This window comes from Anabrus simplex, chromosome 7, assembly GCF_040414725.1.
Source record: "Anabrus simplex isolate iqAnaSimp1 chromosome 7, ASM4041472v1, whole genome shotgun sequence".
NCBI lineage: Eukaryota > Metazoa > Arthropoda > Insecta > Orthoptera > Tettigoniidae > Anabrus > Anabrus simplex.
In genome coordinates, this window is record NC_090271.1 from 63,701,816 (window position 1) to 63,719,441 (window position 17,626).

Genomic DNA, 17,626 nt, shown 5'->3' on the forward strand with positions numbered 1-17,626 from the left:
GCAGAGTGAAAGAAATAGTGGTTGAATCCAACAAGAAGAAGTCGAGGGAAGATTTCAGTAATAACCTGAAAAGGCTAGGTCAAACAGCAGGGAAACCTTTCTGGACAGTAATAAAGAATCTTAGAAAGGGAGGGGAAAAAGGAAATGAATAGTATTTTGGGTAAATCAGGTGAACTCATAATAGATCCCAGGGAATCATTGGAGAAGTGGAAGGAACATTTTGAAAATCATCTTTGCGTAAAAGGAAAGGAGGACAATGATGTTTGTGAAATTACACTTTAGGAAGTGGAAAGGATGGTAAGTAAACTCCACTGTCATTAAGCAGCAGACCTGAAATGTTGAAATATAGTGGGAGGGCAGGGATGAAATGGCTTGAAGAGTAATAAGATCAGCATGGAATGTTAATAAGATACTTTCTGACTGGACGAAAGCAGTAATTGCACCTATCTATAAGCAAGGGAACAGGAAGGATTGCAACAACTATTGAGGTATTTCACTGATCAACATACAGTATCAGGCAAGGAGTCCACTGGCATCTTAGAAGGTAGGATGTGATCAGTGATTGAGAATAAGTTGGATGAAAACCAGTGCTGTCTCAGACCACATAGGAACTGTTAGGATCAGATTTCCAGTACGTATACGCCAGGTATTTGAAAAATGCTACAAGAGGAATAGACAGTTATGTTTACGTTTTGTAGATCTAGAGAAGGCATATGACAGAGTACTGAGATGTTCACCATATCGTGGACTATGGGATTAAGGTCAGATTATTAAAATCAATCAAAGGTATGTGTTAACAATTGGGCTGTAGTAGAATTGATGGTAGAATGATTTCTTGGCTCAAGGTACACAGGGCTTAGACAAGGCTATAATAATCTTTCACCTTTGTTGTTCATAATTTACATGGATCATCTACCAAAAGGTATTAAGTGGCAGGGAAGCATTCAGTTAGGTGAAAACATAGCAAGCAGTTTGGCCTTTTGCCGACGACTTGGTCTTAAGGGCAGATTGTACCAAAAGTCTGCAGTCTGATATCTTGGAACTTGAAAATAGGTGCAATGAGTATAATATGAAAATTAGTTTTTCCAAGACTAAATTGTTGTCAGGAGGAGGAGGAAGAGGAAGAGGAGGAGGAAGAGGAAGAGGAGGAGGAATACAGTGGAGAAGCAACAGCTCTTCACACAATGCAGCACAATATTGCTGTGGATGCCTTCTCAACCTTCGTTACAAGAGCACAAGAAAATTGTGCATCTGCTAGCGATATTCTAGAAAAAGTGCCAAATGTGTCATTTCACGCTAAGACTAATTCATAACTTACTGTAAATTTTAATTTTTCTTGTATCTTAATTTGCTAGAAACATCCAATGTTATTTCAATGTAAACTTCCAGTTTATTTGTATGCATTGCATGTATTAAGTATAATACACATAGTCCCTGACATAGCATCTTTATTCATTAGTGAGAGCGTCATAATTCAAAATAGAAATACAATATCCCTGAACACAATTACAAAAGAGGTGCTTCTTTGACCTTTTCAGCAGGTCATGAATGGGGCAAGGCACATGTAAGATAAGCAAGTAAACAGATCTGAAAAATATTGTTTTGTCTACCTGTAAAATTTGATTTTTAAAAACAACAGTCCCAGAATGTTTTGAATAGTCTGTATACCTAGGCTTTATTCAAACTGTAGTATTATACTCACATAGGAAGGAGGGGATGTGAGTGGGTTGTTGGTAAGGTCAAGTTCCACAAGACTGACCATGAGGCGCAGCTCAACGGGCAACTTGGAGATCCTGTTATTACTGACAACAAGCCTCTCCAGATGCAGCTCTGTCACTTCTAAGGAAAAAACATAACACGTAAATACACAGCCAATAATCAAACTGCCAACTGGTGAAATCAAATAAGTATATTGTGCACTTGTATATTGTAGCAGCAAAGAGAAAAAACCAGAGTATCTCCATTTTATTACTACACTATGAAAATGCATTTCTTTTAGTTGAGATAACATGATTTCATATAATATAATATATATATATATATTATATGAAAGCAGAAATAATTTATATACAGCATAGCATTTTGATTTTAAATAATATCTAATATTTTTGACATTTGTTTTCAACAACAGCAATAACAAAATTAAGAATATTTTTAATGTGCCTTTTCTTTTTCATATTGAACATAGAAAAGGCATAATAAATTATTTTATAATGATACTGTATAAAATGAGTACTGTATGGAAACAAATTTAGTCTATCACTGGCCAAAAGAGTGTGGTACTTTTATAAAATAATTTTCCTTCAGATGGCACATATTCAATTATTATTTTGATATCTTCTATTGATTTATTTCATGAAATAGGCACTCTGATAAATGACTGAGCTACTGGGGTATTATCCATCAAATCTGGAATGATTGCTGCAAGTTCCTTTCTTAGATGCAAGGTATTTTTAACCAATCCATCAATGTATGAAAGTGTTAGCACATTTCTATTTTCAAGGTAGCCTGTTTCTTTCAAACTGTAGTATGCAAAAGTACTGAACATGAAAAATTTATTATTCCATGACCATTAATAAATTTCACTGCCACAAACTTTCTGCTGTTAGCTGATAGTTCCATATTTTGAACAGAGATGTAAATTTGGTCATGAATCTTCATTTTTCTTTCCAATGTTCCAAAATCATGTTCACACGGCAGATACGTTCAGTGATCTCTCTCAGGAAATTTGTTTAACTTATATCATACTTTGTATCATGACTTATTTTATTTCAACTCTGGATGATTGGCTATAGACTCAGGTATAAAATTCATTGAAAAACAGAAAATCATAAAATTTGACTCATTTGGTTTCACCAATTCAAGATTCAAATAATAAGACAAGGTAAACATGTAATCACATCTTCATAATCATAACAATATAAACTTATAAATTATAGCAGGAGTACAGTTGCCAGATTTCCAGATGATAAATAAGAAATACTTGCCAGATTTCCACAGGGCAAATCAGGAACAATTTCTTTGCCATATAGCACTAAAATAAAACACCACAGCCATTTGATGAATGAGAGAAGAGACCAGAGATGCATTAACTAATAAATACCGGTAATAATATAGCAGCATGAAATATTTATTATGTTATTACAAACGAATAATGGATTAGACTTTAGATTGAAATGTATATTTCACAAGTGCTTGTCATTTGAAGAAGCAATTTTCAACAATTTCTTAAGCAATAAATCTACCTTGCAAATTTCCTTACGATTCTCATCATAGATGGAGTATACACACAGTTCAATTTTTATTAAGTGTACAGAGCTTCTGGTATTGTTTTTACCAGCACCACCCTCCCTAGAAAACAAATAGACTATTTCAACAATTTCTGAACACATAATCCCACATTCAGCTTTTCCTCTAACCCTAGCGTCACCACTAACTTTAAACACTTGCTAGACTGAGGTGAGTTTTCTAGAGTTATATACTGTAATTCATCAAAACAGCATTAGAATCTCTAAAATCAAACTATTTACTGTGATGGCTGATGTTTGGTCAGAATATAGAATATTTTGTACTTGATCATAACTGCGCTTTTTCTCGATATTATACTATTGTCTAAACTTTGTTTTTTAATAGAACACTTGGTGTACAGTTTAAAGGATATTAAAACAACATGAAACAGTACACTGGTGCAGGCTTTCATGGCCGATGTCAACTGACAAGCTTTGATACTCTTACAGGATATTAGACTATGCTGGTGTATTCCAAGCATTCCAACTCAAAATTCACCAGGATATGTATGTCTCTCTATATCAGTAAAAGAAATGACAAGTTTAGCTGATGGTGAAATATCGAAGTGGTCCCAACTAAAGGAATATTTATTAAATTATACAGGAGCCACTCCTAGTTGTTTAATTGTTGAATTTGTACAAAGAAATGTATTAAAAATGCTTGACAAGCTCATAGAGTTTCTTGAGGTAAGCAGTGAAAGCACAGACTCTTTGTCCTACATTATACAGGGTTATTCCAAATGAGTTGAGTGATTCCGAAGTTCTGCAATAACTTTATTATTTGACATATTGTCTCAAGGCTTTGCACACACAGAGAAAAACTCAAAAAGGTTTTCTTGACATTTACAAATGTTCGATATGTACCCCTTCAGTGATTCTGCAGACATTAAGCCTATAATCAAGTTCGTCCCACACTCGGCGCAGCATGTCCCTATCAATGGATTCAAAAGCGTGGTTGATGCGAGCTCGCAGTTCTGGCAGGTTTGTTGGGACAGGAGGTGTAAACACCGAGTCTTTCACGTAACCCCACACAAAGAAATTGCATGGGGTTAGGTCAGGAGAGCGTGGAGGCCATGACATGAATTGCTGAACATTAGCTCCACCACGACCGATCCATCAGTTTGACAATCTCCTCTTTAAGAATTGTTGAACATCACCATGGAAGTGGGGTGGAGGACCATCCTTTCGGAAGATGAAGTCCGCGCTGTCCTCCAGTTGTGGCATGAGCCAATTTTCCAGCATGTCCAGATACAAGTGTCCCGTAACAGATTTTTCGCAGAAGAAAAAGGGGCCATACACTTTAAACCGAGAGACTGCACAAAACACATTAACTGTAGGTGAATTTTGAATATGCTCCACTATAGTGTGAGAATTCTCTACCCCTCAGATTCACACACTGTGTCTGTTCACTGCACCATTAACAAAAAATGTTGCTTCATCACTGAAGACAAGTTTCGTACTAAACTTATCCTCTTCCATACACTGTTGCAACCGCACCGAAAATTCAAGGAGTCAGGGCTTGTAGCAATTGTAAGTGGTAAGGCTTCTGCATTAGTCGTTTCCATAAGATTTTCCAAAGGGTCTGCTGTGGTATGTTCAGCTCTCTGCTTCCTCTCTCCGTTGACTTCTGTGGGCTACGCGTGAAACTTGCCCGCATGTGATCAATTGTTTCTTCATTCACTGCAGGCTGACACATTGATTTCCCATTACAGAGGCATCCTGAAGCTTTAAACTGCACATGCTATCGCCGAATGGAGTTAGCAGTTGGTGGATCTTTGTGGTACTTCGTCAAGTGTCGTTGCACTGTTATGACAGACTGATGTGAGTGCATTTCAAGCACAACAAACGCTTTCTCGGCTCCTGTCGCCATCTTGTCTCGCTGCGCACTGCCACTGCCTTTGTGATGACCAGGCCGTGCTGTAGCTCTGATATTAAGTTAAAAGAAGGTTCCACATTTCAATACTATTAAAATAAGAAATGTAATTTTACATTCCTATTTAATTAAAATTGGTACTGGTTTCGACCAGTATTCATGGTCATCTTCAGCCAATTACAAAATAAGTGTAAAACAATGCATAGTAAAATAAAATGCGAAGTTTAAATAATTCTGTTTGGTTTCTGCTAGTGAAGCACTAACATCTTTAAGGAGAAGCACTGTGTGTTGAAATATAGCCAAAAAACACAAATAAGATACACAGGTAAAAATGAAGTTTAGATGATGCTGTCAGATGCAGTTTATGGAGCACTATAACACATACGGGAGCACGGTGCATTGAGATTTTAAAGTTATGTAGAAGTCTAAATACGTATTTTTAGTTGTAGTTTATGAGGCACTCTATAATTTTAAGTATCAGTTATGCGTGTCTATGAAGCAGTCATAGATCAAATACGTTAGTAAGACATATATGTTAGAGAGCACTGTGTGTGAAGAAGAATCAAATACACGCTTAAATGTAGTACGGAGTAAGTACTTGAAGAGTTCAGTTGCAGTTTATGAGGCAATGCATAATTTTAGAGATAGATTAGCACTGTGTATCAATAAATCCAAATATAATGAAGTCGTAGATCAAATACGTCAAACATGTATTTAAAAGTACAGAGTAAGTTCTTGAAGAGTTCAGTTGAGTTTATGAGGCACTGTATAATTTTAGAAATTAGCACTGCGTGTTGACAGATCCAAAAATTATGTAAAAGTCGTGGATCAAATATGTACTTGAAGTACGGAGCAAGTTCTTGAAGAGTAGATCGGCAATGTACTACCAAAATTTACGTAAGTATTGAAAGGTAGAACCATTATATACCTTCTTTTACCTTAATATTGAACTCACTTCAATACGGGACAACATGAAATTCTTATTTCTTAATGTAGCTCTGATGAAGTTACGCTTTGGGTGGGACTTGAAGGTGATAAGCATCCGCTCCGCATGAATAACTCGCTCGTTTAAATTACTTAAGAAACTCTTAACACCTTATAAAACCAAAAATATTCATAAATATTTGTTAATTCTGACATACAATGCATATCCTTCCCCATAACGTTCTATTTCTCACGTATATCCGTCCGTTTCCGTGAGTTCAGACTAACACTTTGAGACATATTCTTGTGATTTCTATCCATTTTCCAATCAAGTGGAACATTCACATCATACACACTGATAGAAAATATGCAACCAATTACCAATACAATATACTACAAATGTAAATTATTTCTGCACCACAAGAGAGGTTACGAGTAAGTTAACCTCCAACAATATAAAACAGTTACTGTTGTGAAATTAAGTTATTGTTAAAAAATGTATATTTTTAAACAGCAAATATGCCTATAAAATTATTTTAATGTTTAATTTTCATGGAATAACCCTGTACCACTGCCTATGATATGAAGCTTGACAGGAAAAATCTCAGCAGTTTTATTCCACAATACATTTCTAAAGCGCATAAATTGTATTTGAATTTTCAAATACACCAAATTCAAACAAGCCGTAAGTCTGCTTACATAAACATATACTTAATGTTACCCATCTTTATGACATAATAAAAAATTTTAACTCACCATCTATACGAGACTCTTATTTCTCCTCACGATTTGGTCTTCAGGAAAGAGGTTGATACGCACAACTGTGTGCTGACTATCTATTAAATTTTCCCTAGGAATAGCCATCTTCCATAACCTAACTCTTTCTTCATCAGAAGGAAACACAAATACTGGAGTGTACTCTCCTCGTTTATAATTGGCTTTGCAGCCAGGTACACAGCAACTCTTAGGCATGGTGATTTCTCTCACTGATAACCTTAATTCAATTATATACACACCGCGGTTGATACTGTAATAAAATCCTGAATGCACTACCGGTAACTCAATTAATTTTATACTATGGATATAACATTACACAAATAAACTACAAAATTGAGACTGCAGAGCGATCTTCTTAACCTATAGCCTCACAGAATACACGCTCACACTGTTTTCTTCACTAATTAAGGACTTTTCAGTTAATAACGCAGTCGATGACTACTCAGTCTTATATATTTCTGAGTAAACATGCGGCCAACGCTAATCATTTCAATAAAACAGCGAAGAATTCACATGGAACTCAACTAACTCACATGTTAAACTTCCACCCTAACGATCAGCTGATTGCTTTCCCGCGCTCGCTACTGTACGGCCTGTATGTGTACATCACGAAGGCAGTGGCACTGCTCACTGCTGCTGCGCTCTCGTGGCAGAAATCTGAAGTGCGACTTCAGCAGACCAAAACTTTTCAAGTTTCTCTACATGACTGTTGAGTTTTGTGACCATATGTCAATTCATGGAGCTACAGTGAATTTATGAAATTGCTCCAGTCATTTGTAATAACTCTGTATTTTTAAGGGAACTATTTGACTACACTAAAAGGAAGAAGAGTTACTAAAAAATGTTTGTTTGAAACTGTGAAAGCAAATTATTTATTATTAGGGAGGTTTCAAAGTGATAACTTAGAAAGAAGGTTTGGTCAGTACCGACAGCTTAGCGGTTGTAACTACAATGTCACTACACTAGGGGTAAGTGATATCGGGCCCAATACAGAAGTAATAAACAAGTTAGACTCACTTATCGTGTACATTTTTTGGTGGGTATTTTGAGATTTCAAGGGTAATATGCATTTCTGGGTATGCAGTAAGAAGAATATCCAGAAGGATAAGCTGTGACACATGTTTAGGTCTCCTGCAGAGTAATGAAACAGATGACCCCTATTTGGAAGAACTTCAGAGAGGGGTGTTAATAGTGCCATCACTGAGCTTGATAGCTGCAGTTGCTTAAGTGCGGCCAGTATCCAGTATTCGAGAGATAGTGGGTTCGAACCTCACTGTCGGCAGCCCTGAGGATGGTTTTCCGTGGTTTCCCATTTTCACACCAGGCAAATGCTGGGGCTCTACCTTAATTAAGGCCACGGCCGCTTCCTTCCCGCTCCTAGCCCATTCCTGTCCCATCGTCGCCGTAAGACCTATCTGTGTCGGTGCGACGTAAAGCAAATTGTAAAAGTAGTGCCATCAGATTGTGTTGTGTGTGTCTGTGTAACAGGACAGGAATATTTACCTTGCTCGTATATGAACAATAGAAGAGAGACTACCTGGACTGAGAAAATCAGAAATAATTTCTCTTCTCTCTATCCAGAGCTGCTTTAGGAAGAGATGAAAAATCAACAGTTCTGGTTTGAATGTGGTCATTGTGAGTGTGACAATAATGGTATGATCGATTGTTTATTGTCAACATTTTCCAATGCTGTGTTAAGTAATTACAGAAAGCAGATGAAGAACAAGAGTTATGTCAGCAATGAGGATAAAAACATTATGCTGAGGAAGCTGTCAAAGCTCCACAATATTGAGCTTGTGAGTACTGTTCTTAAAGTGCTTTGTTTTTATTCACGTAAAATCTGTATTTCTAACTTCCGTGAATGAATTTACTGATGTACGTGTTTCTTGGTATCGTGAGCTTGTGAGTACTGTTCTTAAAGTGCTTTGTTTTTATTCACGTAAAATCTGTATTTCTAACTTCCGTGAATGAATTTACTGATGTACGTGTTTCTTGGTATCGTTTTACGAAGACATAATCACCGTGTTGGTCTAAATGTAGTGGATATGGGTGAAGTCATTCAAAGTCGGACACGCCCTCTTTTCTCTCTGCCTCTGCTTGACAGATAGGCACAGCGTTGCCAAGCGTACCTTCCTGCTTTAACTGTAGATGGCCCTGCACCAGAGTCACCTTGCCTCTCTCCCAGATTGGTGTACCTAGGACCTGAGCAATTATGACCCAGTGTGTTCATTCTTTTGACATCTGACAGTGAGCAACAGTCGCCAAACTCTGCTGTTCTGGAAGCTCTCTTCTTTCTTATTAAAACAGTTTTCAAGTTTCATTACCTCCACAGCTTCCTGGTAGATACAAGTCTACTGGTAAGTGCCAGCCAGAATTATGGTTTCCACAAATTTTATTTCATGGTCAAGGAAAAATCTGGAGCAGCAGAAAATGCTCTCTCTCTTTTTTTTAATCCAGAAAAATTACAGTAGTGGAACACACTCTCTTTCGTTCCTTGTTACAGAAAAATCTGCAGTAGGGAGCACTCATTCTCTTTCCTTGATCATGAAATGAAACTTGAGGAAACCACGGTTCTGGCTATCACCTGCCAGTATCATACTCATATCTACCAGGAAGCTATAGAGATAACGAAACTCTTTCAACAGGAAAGAATAACATCCTGGAAGAAAATCAAAGACTCAACATGCAATTGGTTCTTGTTTGCATATTGTTATATAGTAGTCATAAAATTTACAAGTAAGAGCACTTATATTCACCAGTTGTCACCACAAAACAAGAGGGGGAAGATGCTAAATTCAAGGAAGAAATAAATACCTATGGGCAGCTCTGTGAGTAGGTTGCGGCGCAAGTTGAGGGATTTCAGTGCTGGAAGCTCTCCGATTTGGCGTGGTAAGTAAGTTATTTCGTTACAGCTCACATCCAGCTCAGCCAGGGTCTTCATGCGTCCCATCTCTTCGGGAAGGGATGACAGCCTGTTATTGGAGACTAGTAGAACCTCTACAGGGAGCTGACACAGTGAACTAGGCAGCACACTCAGTTGGTTACGGCTGTAATTACACATAGAAACCAGTTACCTCCAGTATGCCTGAGTCTATGTTTTAAGGAAATGCATCAACTGATAAAATATGCATTGCTGCAAGCATGGACTTATTTACATTCCTGATATTTTAGGCACAATAAGATTTGTTATATTTTAAAAAAAAACATAGAACATGCATTTTTTTTATGATCACATGAAATTGTACTGATTTCTCAACCCTGTCTTATCCTAAATGATTTGACACAATGGATATAATTCTGAATGAAATATAAGCTCAGTTGTTAACAAGTTATGAAATTTTCATTGAATTAGGCAAGCAGCCTATTGATACAAACTCATGGATGGAAATAACAAGGTAAAAATTAAACAGAAGTAAATTAAGTTCTAAGCAGTTATTATCATTGTTGCCAAAAATGATTCCTTCAGCCAGGGATTAATGATGTACACCACCATTCATGACAGTTAAAAAAAAAAAAAACCCTGTGAACATATGTTCAATGTTTGACTTCACCTCTCATGCTGTTTTCATATTCTTCAAGGAGATTAAACACCACCATTATCTTCTCATTAAGCTGAAAGACCAAAATATTCAATATTTGTAAACCTGCGTCTTCTATATCTTTCCAACTGTCTCTTGGCACAGGCTAGAGCAAAATGTAGCTTCCACCAATGTCTCAGTCTCATTTATGGCTGTGATAGTGTGGAACTGCAGAGATATGAGTGATGGTGAGTAATGACATTCAGAGAGCATGACTAGTGTGTCTGAATGTGATGCAAGGTGCTATTCACAGTGCTACAACAGCTACCACTGGTTTTTGCAGTTTCCTTATTAACAAATCACCTTTGGTTGTGCTAATTTGAGTGTCCAGCCAGCCTTCAGGCTGAAGACTTACCAGATAGATACTGTAAATTTGCAAACACTTTCACATTATTTACTATTTTGCAATAGGTATGTATTTAGAAATTACTTTTTTTTTTTTACTCCAATTTCCTTTAAACTAATTTTAATGGCAAATAAAGCCCTGGAGTCAGTTATTTCATTCAAGAAGTTTTTATTGCTCTAGAGGATATTGAACACTCACCTGAGGTCAAGGTATAGCAGTGATTGCAGATAGACGACTGTGTCAGGTATAGAGCGAATTGTGTTGTGGTAGAGCTCGAGCCTCTCTAGGGAGCAGAACTCTGTTACTTCAACTGGTAGCTCTATGAATCGATTCTTTGATAAATCTAGAACATACAAAAAGTTGAACACCATTACAAATCAAAAGTAAAATATCCAGTATGTTATAAGACTGAACACACTTACTCCTTCAAATATACAGACGCCCTGAAAAGAGCTTTAGTCAACAATCGAGTAATTTACATGGTTTTCAATGGCATGTAACAGTTAATGTCATATTTCACTGCACTGAAAGCAAAGCAACATTACAATATAAAAGGCAAATTATTATTTAATGACATATGTTAAAAAGATAATTAAGTGTTGGTTAAGACTGAAGCTGGGAGCAGGAGGCGAAATGTTACAAATAGCCTACCGACACTAAATTAAATATCAGAACCAAGGATACTGGGTGGACGGGGTAAGGAATATTTTGGAAACGGTAGGTATGGGGTACTACTGCTTAGAGCAGCAAAGAATATGTAAAAGAAAATAGTCCGAAGAGTGAAGGACATTGAAAAGCAAGAAATAGTTTCACAGTATAAAAATAAAAGGTCACTAGCAGAATTTTGTAATGTAATTGGGAGAATGGGGATAAATGTAGATAATATAACAGAAAAGGAAATGAGGGGAATAATATGGTGGCTAATGGGAATACACACAAATAAATCATACAGAAAGAACGAGGATGATAACACATGTTTATTATGTTCTAAAGAATTTTTTTTTTGCTAGGGGCTTTACGTCGCACCGACACAGATAGGTCTTATGGCGACGATGGGATAGGAAAGGCCTAAGAGTTGGAAGGAAGCGGCCGTGGCCTTAATTAAGGTACAGCCCCAGCATTTGCCTGGTGTGAAAATGGGAAACCATGGAAAACCATCTTCGGGGCTGCCGATAGTGGGATTCGAACCTACTATCTCCCGGATGGAAGCTCACAGCCGCGCGCCTCTACGCGCACGGCCAACTCGCCCGGTGTTCTAAAGAAAAGGGATGGGCACACCTTATACAGGATTGTTTAGAGACAAGGGAAATAAGGGAGAAATTTATGGATGAGGACAATAGGAGGAAAATTGACAATGAAACTCAATTGTATACCATTGTAAAGTTATTGAACAGACAGTGGATGCACCTGAGAAGAATTGCTAAATTACTCAACATTGTTAAGGGAATGTGGAGAAATAAATTGATAGAGGTAAGAAGTGATGCATGCTAGTTAGTGACGGATTTGTGCCTAAGGTAACCTAGACAATATAACTTTGTTGAAGTCTAGAGCTATTAGGTACGTAGATTATATTTATAGCACATAAACAATGAACTGGCATATTCTATTTAAATTGCATATTCTGGAAAGACAATATTAATATTCAGTGGAGACATTGGACGTGGCATGCAGGGACTGAGGATGACTACTGTGGTGACCCTCACTTTGGGGTGTCATGTTTCCGGAGTATCCGATGGACTTCATGGCATGTCTAAGGAGTCTTGTGTTTCCGTTTGTGTTTTGCTTTTAAAGTTCCATTTATTAACATAATTTTTTCTAACATTTGTTCTCTGTTCAAATCTTAAATCATTTGTGTGTTAAAATTGATGTATGATTTTTCCTGACACTGCTTTATTTTTGTTTTTATTTATTTCTTATGTGTAATTATGCTAAAGGATATCAAACATTTGTATACTGCATGTATCAAAAATAAGAAAAGATTACAATAAACAATAATACCCTCTCCCTGATCTGTGTTTTCGAGATTATGGGAGATGGGTATTATCTTATCGTAAAAAAAAGATTATTTAACTAATCACAAAAAGAAATGAGAAAAGAAATGATTTCCCATTTAAAATGTAGCTATATTTAATATTATTCATCCATGATAATGCATGATTTACTAAGTAACAATACTACTATTAGTTTACGGTTTTCGGGGACGCTGAAGTGCCAAAATTTTGTCCCGCAGCAGTTCTTTTATTTTCTATGCAGGTAAATCTACCGATATAAGGCTAAGTACCTAAATACCACCTGTTGAAAAGGGATTGAATCTGTCAACTTGGGATCAGAAGACCAATCCTTTTCCATCTGAGTATGGCACAATGACTAAATGAGCTCGAATATAACTTGTCTAACAATGCCTCAAACTTCTAATTCAATTATAGCCTGGAATTTTGGAACATGCCCAATCGGTATGTAAATTCTTGACTTGGAAATATGACTGTGATATTTTTATTTTATTTTTTGCTACTGGTTTAACGCCCCACCAACTCAGACAGGTCTTTTAGCAACTGGCAGGTAGAGAAGTGCTTGGACTGGGAAGGAAATAGCGCTGGTCTCAGTTAAGGTAAAACCCTAACTTTTGTCTGGTGTGAAAGTGGGAAACGATGGCAGGGGGCAATCATCTTCAGGGTTGCCGACGATGGTGTCCTAACTAGAACCCTGCATGACCCTGTATGAAGACCTTAGGTTAAATGAAATAGTCCTATATCAATAAACTTCCAAACATATTCTGTGAAGCAGTACCGTATAGTACAACAAAGTATGTAATACCCGGCCTTCCGTCCTTGCGATCTATGTCAAATCTGCCCCTTAAGGTAATTCCACCACCACCACCACCACCACCACCAACAACAACAACAACAACACAGTCGTCGAGTATGGTGAAAATGAAGAATGAAAATCTACAGCCTGTTTCCAGTCATTCAACCGGGTCAGGAATGAAATGAATGAAGTCCCCATCTAGCGACGAGGATAGGAATTGTGCCGGCCCTGTCACACTCCTCTGGGGCAGTGATTAATGAATGACAGATGAAATGATATTGGAGAGTTCTGCTGGAATGAAAGATGACAGGAAAATCCGGAGTACCCGGAGAAAAACCTATCCCGCCACCGCTTTGTCCAGCACAAATTCACATGGAGTGACCGGGATTTGAACCCATCGATGAGAGACCGGCGCGCTGCCGCCTGAACTACGGAGGCTATCGAGTATGGTCTTTTTTTTAAATTCTTATTATAAATGAGAAAGTAATTTTGTTTCAAGTATTATATAGTAATGAATTAATAAAATGGTTTTTGTTAACTCAGTGAGAATACAAGTAGTGTATTATTTAAATAACTTAGAACAAGACTATCCTATATCCCTGCCCCCCCCCCTGTTATAATATTAATATCAGAGAAGAGAGTTACGAATGCGAAATTCCTATGGACGCAATATATATATATATATATATATATCGTTTTTAAAAATCAGTACCTACCACGTAACGATAAAATAATAATTTTAACCGAAAGAAACGTATAAAACTACCGAAATGGTCCAGAAGTCTTCGACCGGCCAGGGAACGTGACCTGACGGTTGTACTTAGCTAAATATTTCATAGCGGACCGGTTTTGTCCCCGCTTGATTAGGAAACAACACTGCGTAACTAACAAAATGCAGCGGTTCCATATCGAGTAACCAACATTGGCAAATGCATACAGACATGCTTCTGTTACTTGAAATTAGCTGAGCTATTTCATTTTGCTGGTTGGTCGAAGTCGAAGTGAGTCCGAACCAGTTCATGCAGGACACTAGTAAGTTCAAACCTACCAGCCCCCGAATGCAAGCTAACTACTACTACTACTACTACTACTACTACTACTACTAAACGTTTTCATTCCACCCCCCAAGGGGGAGGCGGGCCTCTTAGACGGTTACGCCGTCTCTCAGGCCGGGAGATTTGTTACGTTGAAGGTGAGGGGGTGGGCGGCCGTGGCCTATACTACGAACTGTCCCGGCATTGGCCTTAGCGCAGGAGAATGGAAAACCACGGAAAACCATTCCCAAGACAGCCGACGGGAAGGGCCAGGCGTGAAGTCCAGCCCTGTGCCCCTGTCCCATCTCCCGAATGCAGAGGCGTAGAGCCACGGTAGAGCCGTGGCCACCTTTCCTCTGCTCAGTTGGCCGGTCAGAGTACAGAGCTGTTGGACCACGGACAAGCCGTGGCCTCTTAAGGGACAAAACCCAAGGGCCGAAACCCACTCTGCATCTACCGACGTGCAAGCTAACTCGTTGGGTAATATGTATTTATTGTAGAGAAGAAGTTCATAAGCGAGTATTATCCGCACACTTTATGTTGGTGCATTTATACCCTAGTGCTGAATCGGTCGACCTCGGGGATCTTCCAGATTCGTACTGGCAACCTTTGAAACACAAACTATGAATCGCTTAAGCATCGTTGTGCGACATCTGGCGTACACTTTACGTACTAGTACTGTTGTTGTTTACACAACAAAGCCAAAGTATAGAATTCATGCTAGGAACAAGATTCGCATCGAGAAATGTTTTATAATGTTATATAATGTGTATGTGACATAGTTGTTGGCTTAAGATGATAACGGTTTAGAAACTTCGTATCGATCGATCATATTCTCCATTCAATTCAGATTTCATTTTCCTTCGGTTGGTAGCACTATCGATACCGGGACACCTCCCTCCTTACTCCTCAACCCCGTACACAAATGCACCAACATAAAGTGTGCGGACTATACCTTTTATATCGACTCGGCTACTTCCAGGCAAGGATTCTTAAGGAAGATTTCCCTTTCTGTGTGCTATAGGTCCTGCACATCTCGAAAAAATCTGAGCGCCGGGGAGGAGATAGGATGATATTAATCAAATACAGTAAAGACAATACGCGACACTTCCGGATTTAGCCTTGTTAAAATGGGAGACAATTCGCCAGTGGCGTTCCTAGTGGCGTGACCTGAAAATCTGCGCTAACTTCAAATATCAATGGAAATGTATATACGGAAATGGATAAATAAATTATATCTAGAAATAAAGTGTTGCTAAAATATTTTCAAAGTTGCTAAAGCAATTCTGGACACATGAATGAAGAATTATTTAACAGGTTATTATTTAAAGACTGAAATTAGACATATAATTAAGATGTGAAATGGACTGCTGTGAAAGGGCTTGATCTTTCATTTATGCATTACTTTTTTAGCTTTAGCATACTTGCCTGAACTCTGACGGCTGGATTTGTGTTTAATCTCATTTAAAAGCATTGCACATCACATTAGGACATGTGTCAATAAAAATATCGGCACATTCCTTACACACATGATTCAATGAATTTACATTTAAGAGCTGGACAATTTTCCTTTTAACTTGAAGCCTACTAACAGATAGAAAATCTATAAATTTAGCCGCAAAAACATTCAAAATTTCCCTATAAGCATTACATTAGGGTAAAGCAAATTTGCATCATCACCACATGTCTTAAATCATCCATATTTTCTTCAGTGCCTGACAACGCATTACGGCATTCCAAATGGGGTAACTTGGAACACAACCAGCCGCACACATATTCATATGCATTTTCCTGAATTAAATCAAAACCCACAGATCACACCTACAACAACACGTCGGTATTGAAGGTTAACTGCTGCACTAATACAATAAAATAAGCTTATTATATTTTGATCCAGTTAAAACATGGGTCGCGCAGGTCAGAAGTTTAGGAAGTAGTCCTTCTATAAAAATATCTTTGTAACTGGAAGAATATACATGCAAACACAGTATTTACTTACATTTTCTTGTCACGAGGGAAATGGAAGAAAGACCGCGAATCCTTCTGCACTTCATAGTTACTGCAGCCAAACGCAGCACATATCTTTCCACTCATACTGACAGGAAATATAAAGGAATGACACGCGCTACTATTTCCTTATGTCAACTTCATGCAAACGCATAAATAACCCCCAAAACTTCACAAACACATACACGTGCTCTTATGACAGAATCCGTAACTCTCAGGTCACTTCGCTAGACAGAGCTCTAATCGCTGTCCCTCGATATCACCCAGAGTGTCACGTATTGTCTCTACCGATTTTTACTAATTTACAGTTCTTGTATACTTCCTACTAAAAGAGACAATACATCGATTTGCATGTAAATGATGCCAAGAAAACTACGCAGTTTGATGACTAAAGAAAGAATTTAAAGGATGGGTGAGGAATAGAGTAGTATAGCCAACCTCAAAGCGTGTTGCAAGAAGTCACAAAAAGCGCACTGACTACATCACAAGGTTCACAACTGAGATCCCATAAGTCCGAATCCGTTCTGTATATTTTGTTAATGCTTTTATCCCTTGGTAGAGATGTAACGCTGATTTCGCTTATGTTTGGCGACCTTCACGTCAATGCCACGCAGCCAGCGGTTCAATCCACAGAAATGGCCCACCACGAACAGGTGATTTCGTAGACAGAATTGTTGGGTTTGGACGAGACGTTTTGCTAAGAAATAAATATGTTATTGTTTTTACGTCCCAATAACTCCTTTTACGGTTTCCGGAGACGCCAAAGTGCGGGAATATAGTCGCGCAGGAATTCTTTCACGGGCTGGTGAATCTACCGACACGAGGATGGCGAAATTGAGCACCTTCAAACACCACCGCACTGTGTCAGGATCGAAACTGTCAACTTGGGAATCAGGTCAGCGCTCCATCGTCTAAGCTACTCAGTCTGGTGGCTAAGAAACAGTCTCATTGATGAGCATACTGTCTACCGACTTGTGTTTGCCAAGAACAACACT

General features: G+C 38.1%; 1 protein-coding gene across 3 annotated transcripts in view; it reads right to left on the reverse strand.

Annotated features, from left to right (window-relative positions):
- Lrch (Leucine-rich-repeats and calponin homology domain protein) overlaps positions 1 to 17,626 on the reverse strand; it is a 466,257-nt gene that overhangs the window by 184,040 nt on the left and 264,591 nt on the right. For all 3 annotated transcript variants that reach the window (XM_067151113.2, XM_067151112.2, XM_067151114.2), the window contains exons 2-4: positions 10,984 to 11,128; positions 9,676 to 9,908; positions 1,703 to 1,839 (exon numbers count right to left, since the gene is read on the reverse strand). In XM_067151113.2, the coding sequence (XP_067007214.2) occupies positions 1,703 to 1,839; positions 9,676 to 9,908; positions 10,984 to 11,128 (515 nt within the window). The remainder of the gene's footprint in view (positions 1 to 1,702; positions 1,840 to 9,675; positions 9,909 to 10,983; positions 11,129 to 17,626) is intronic.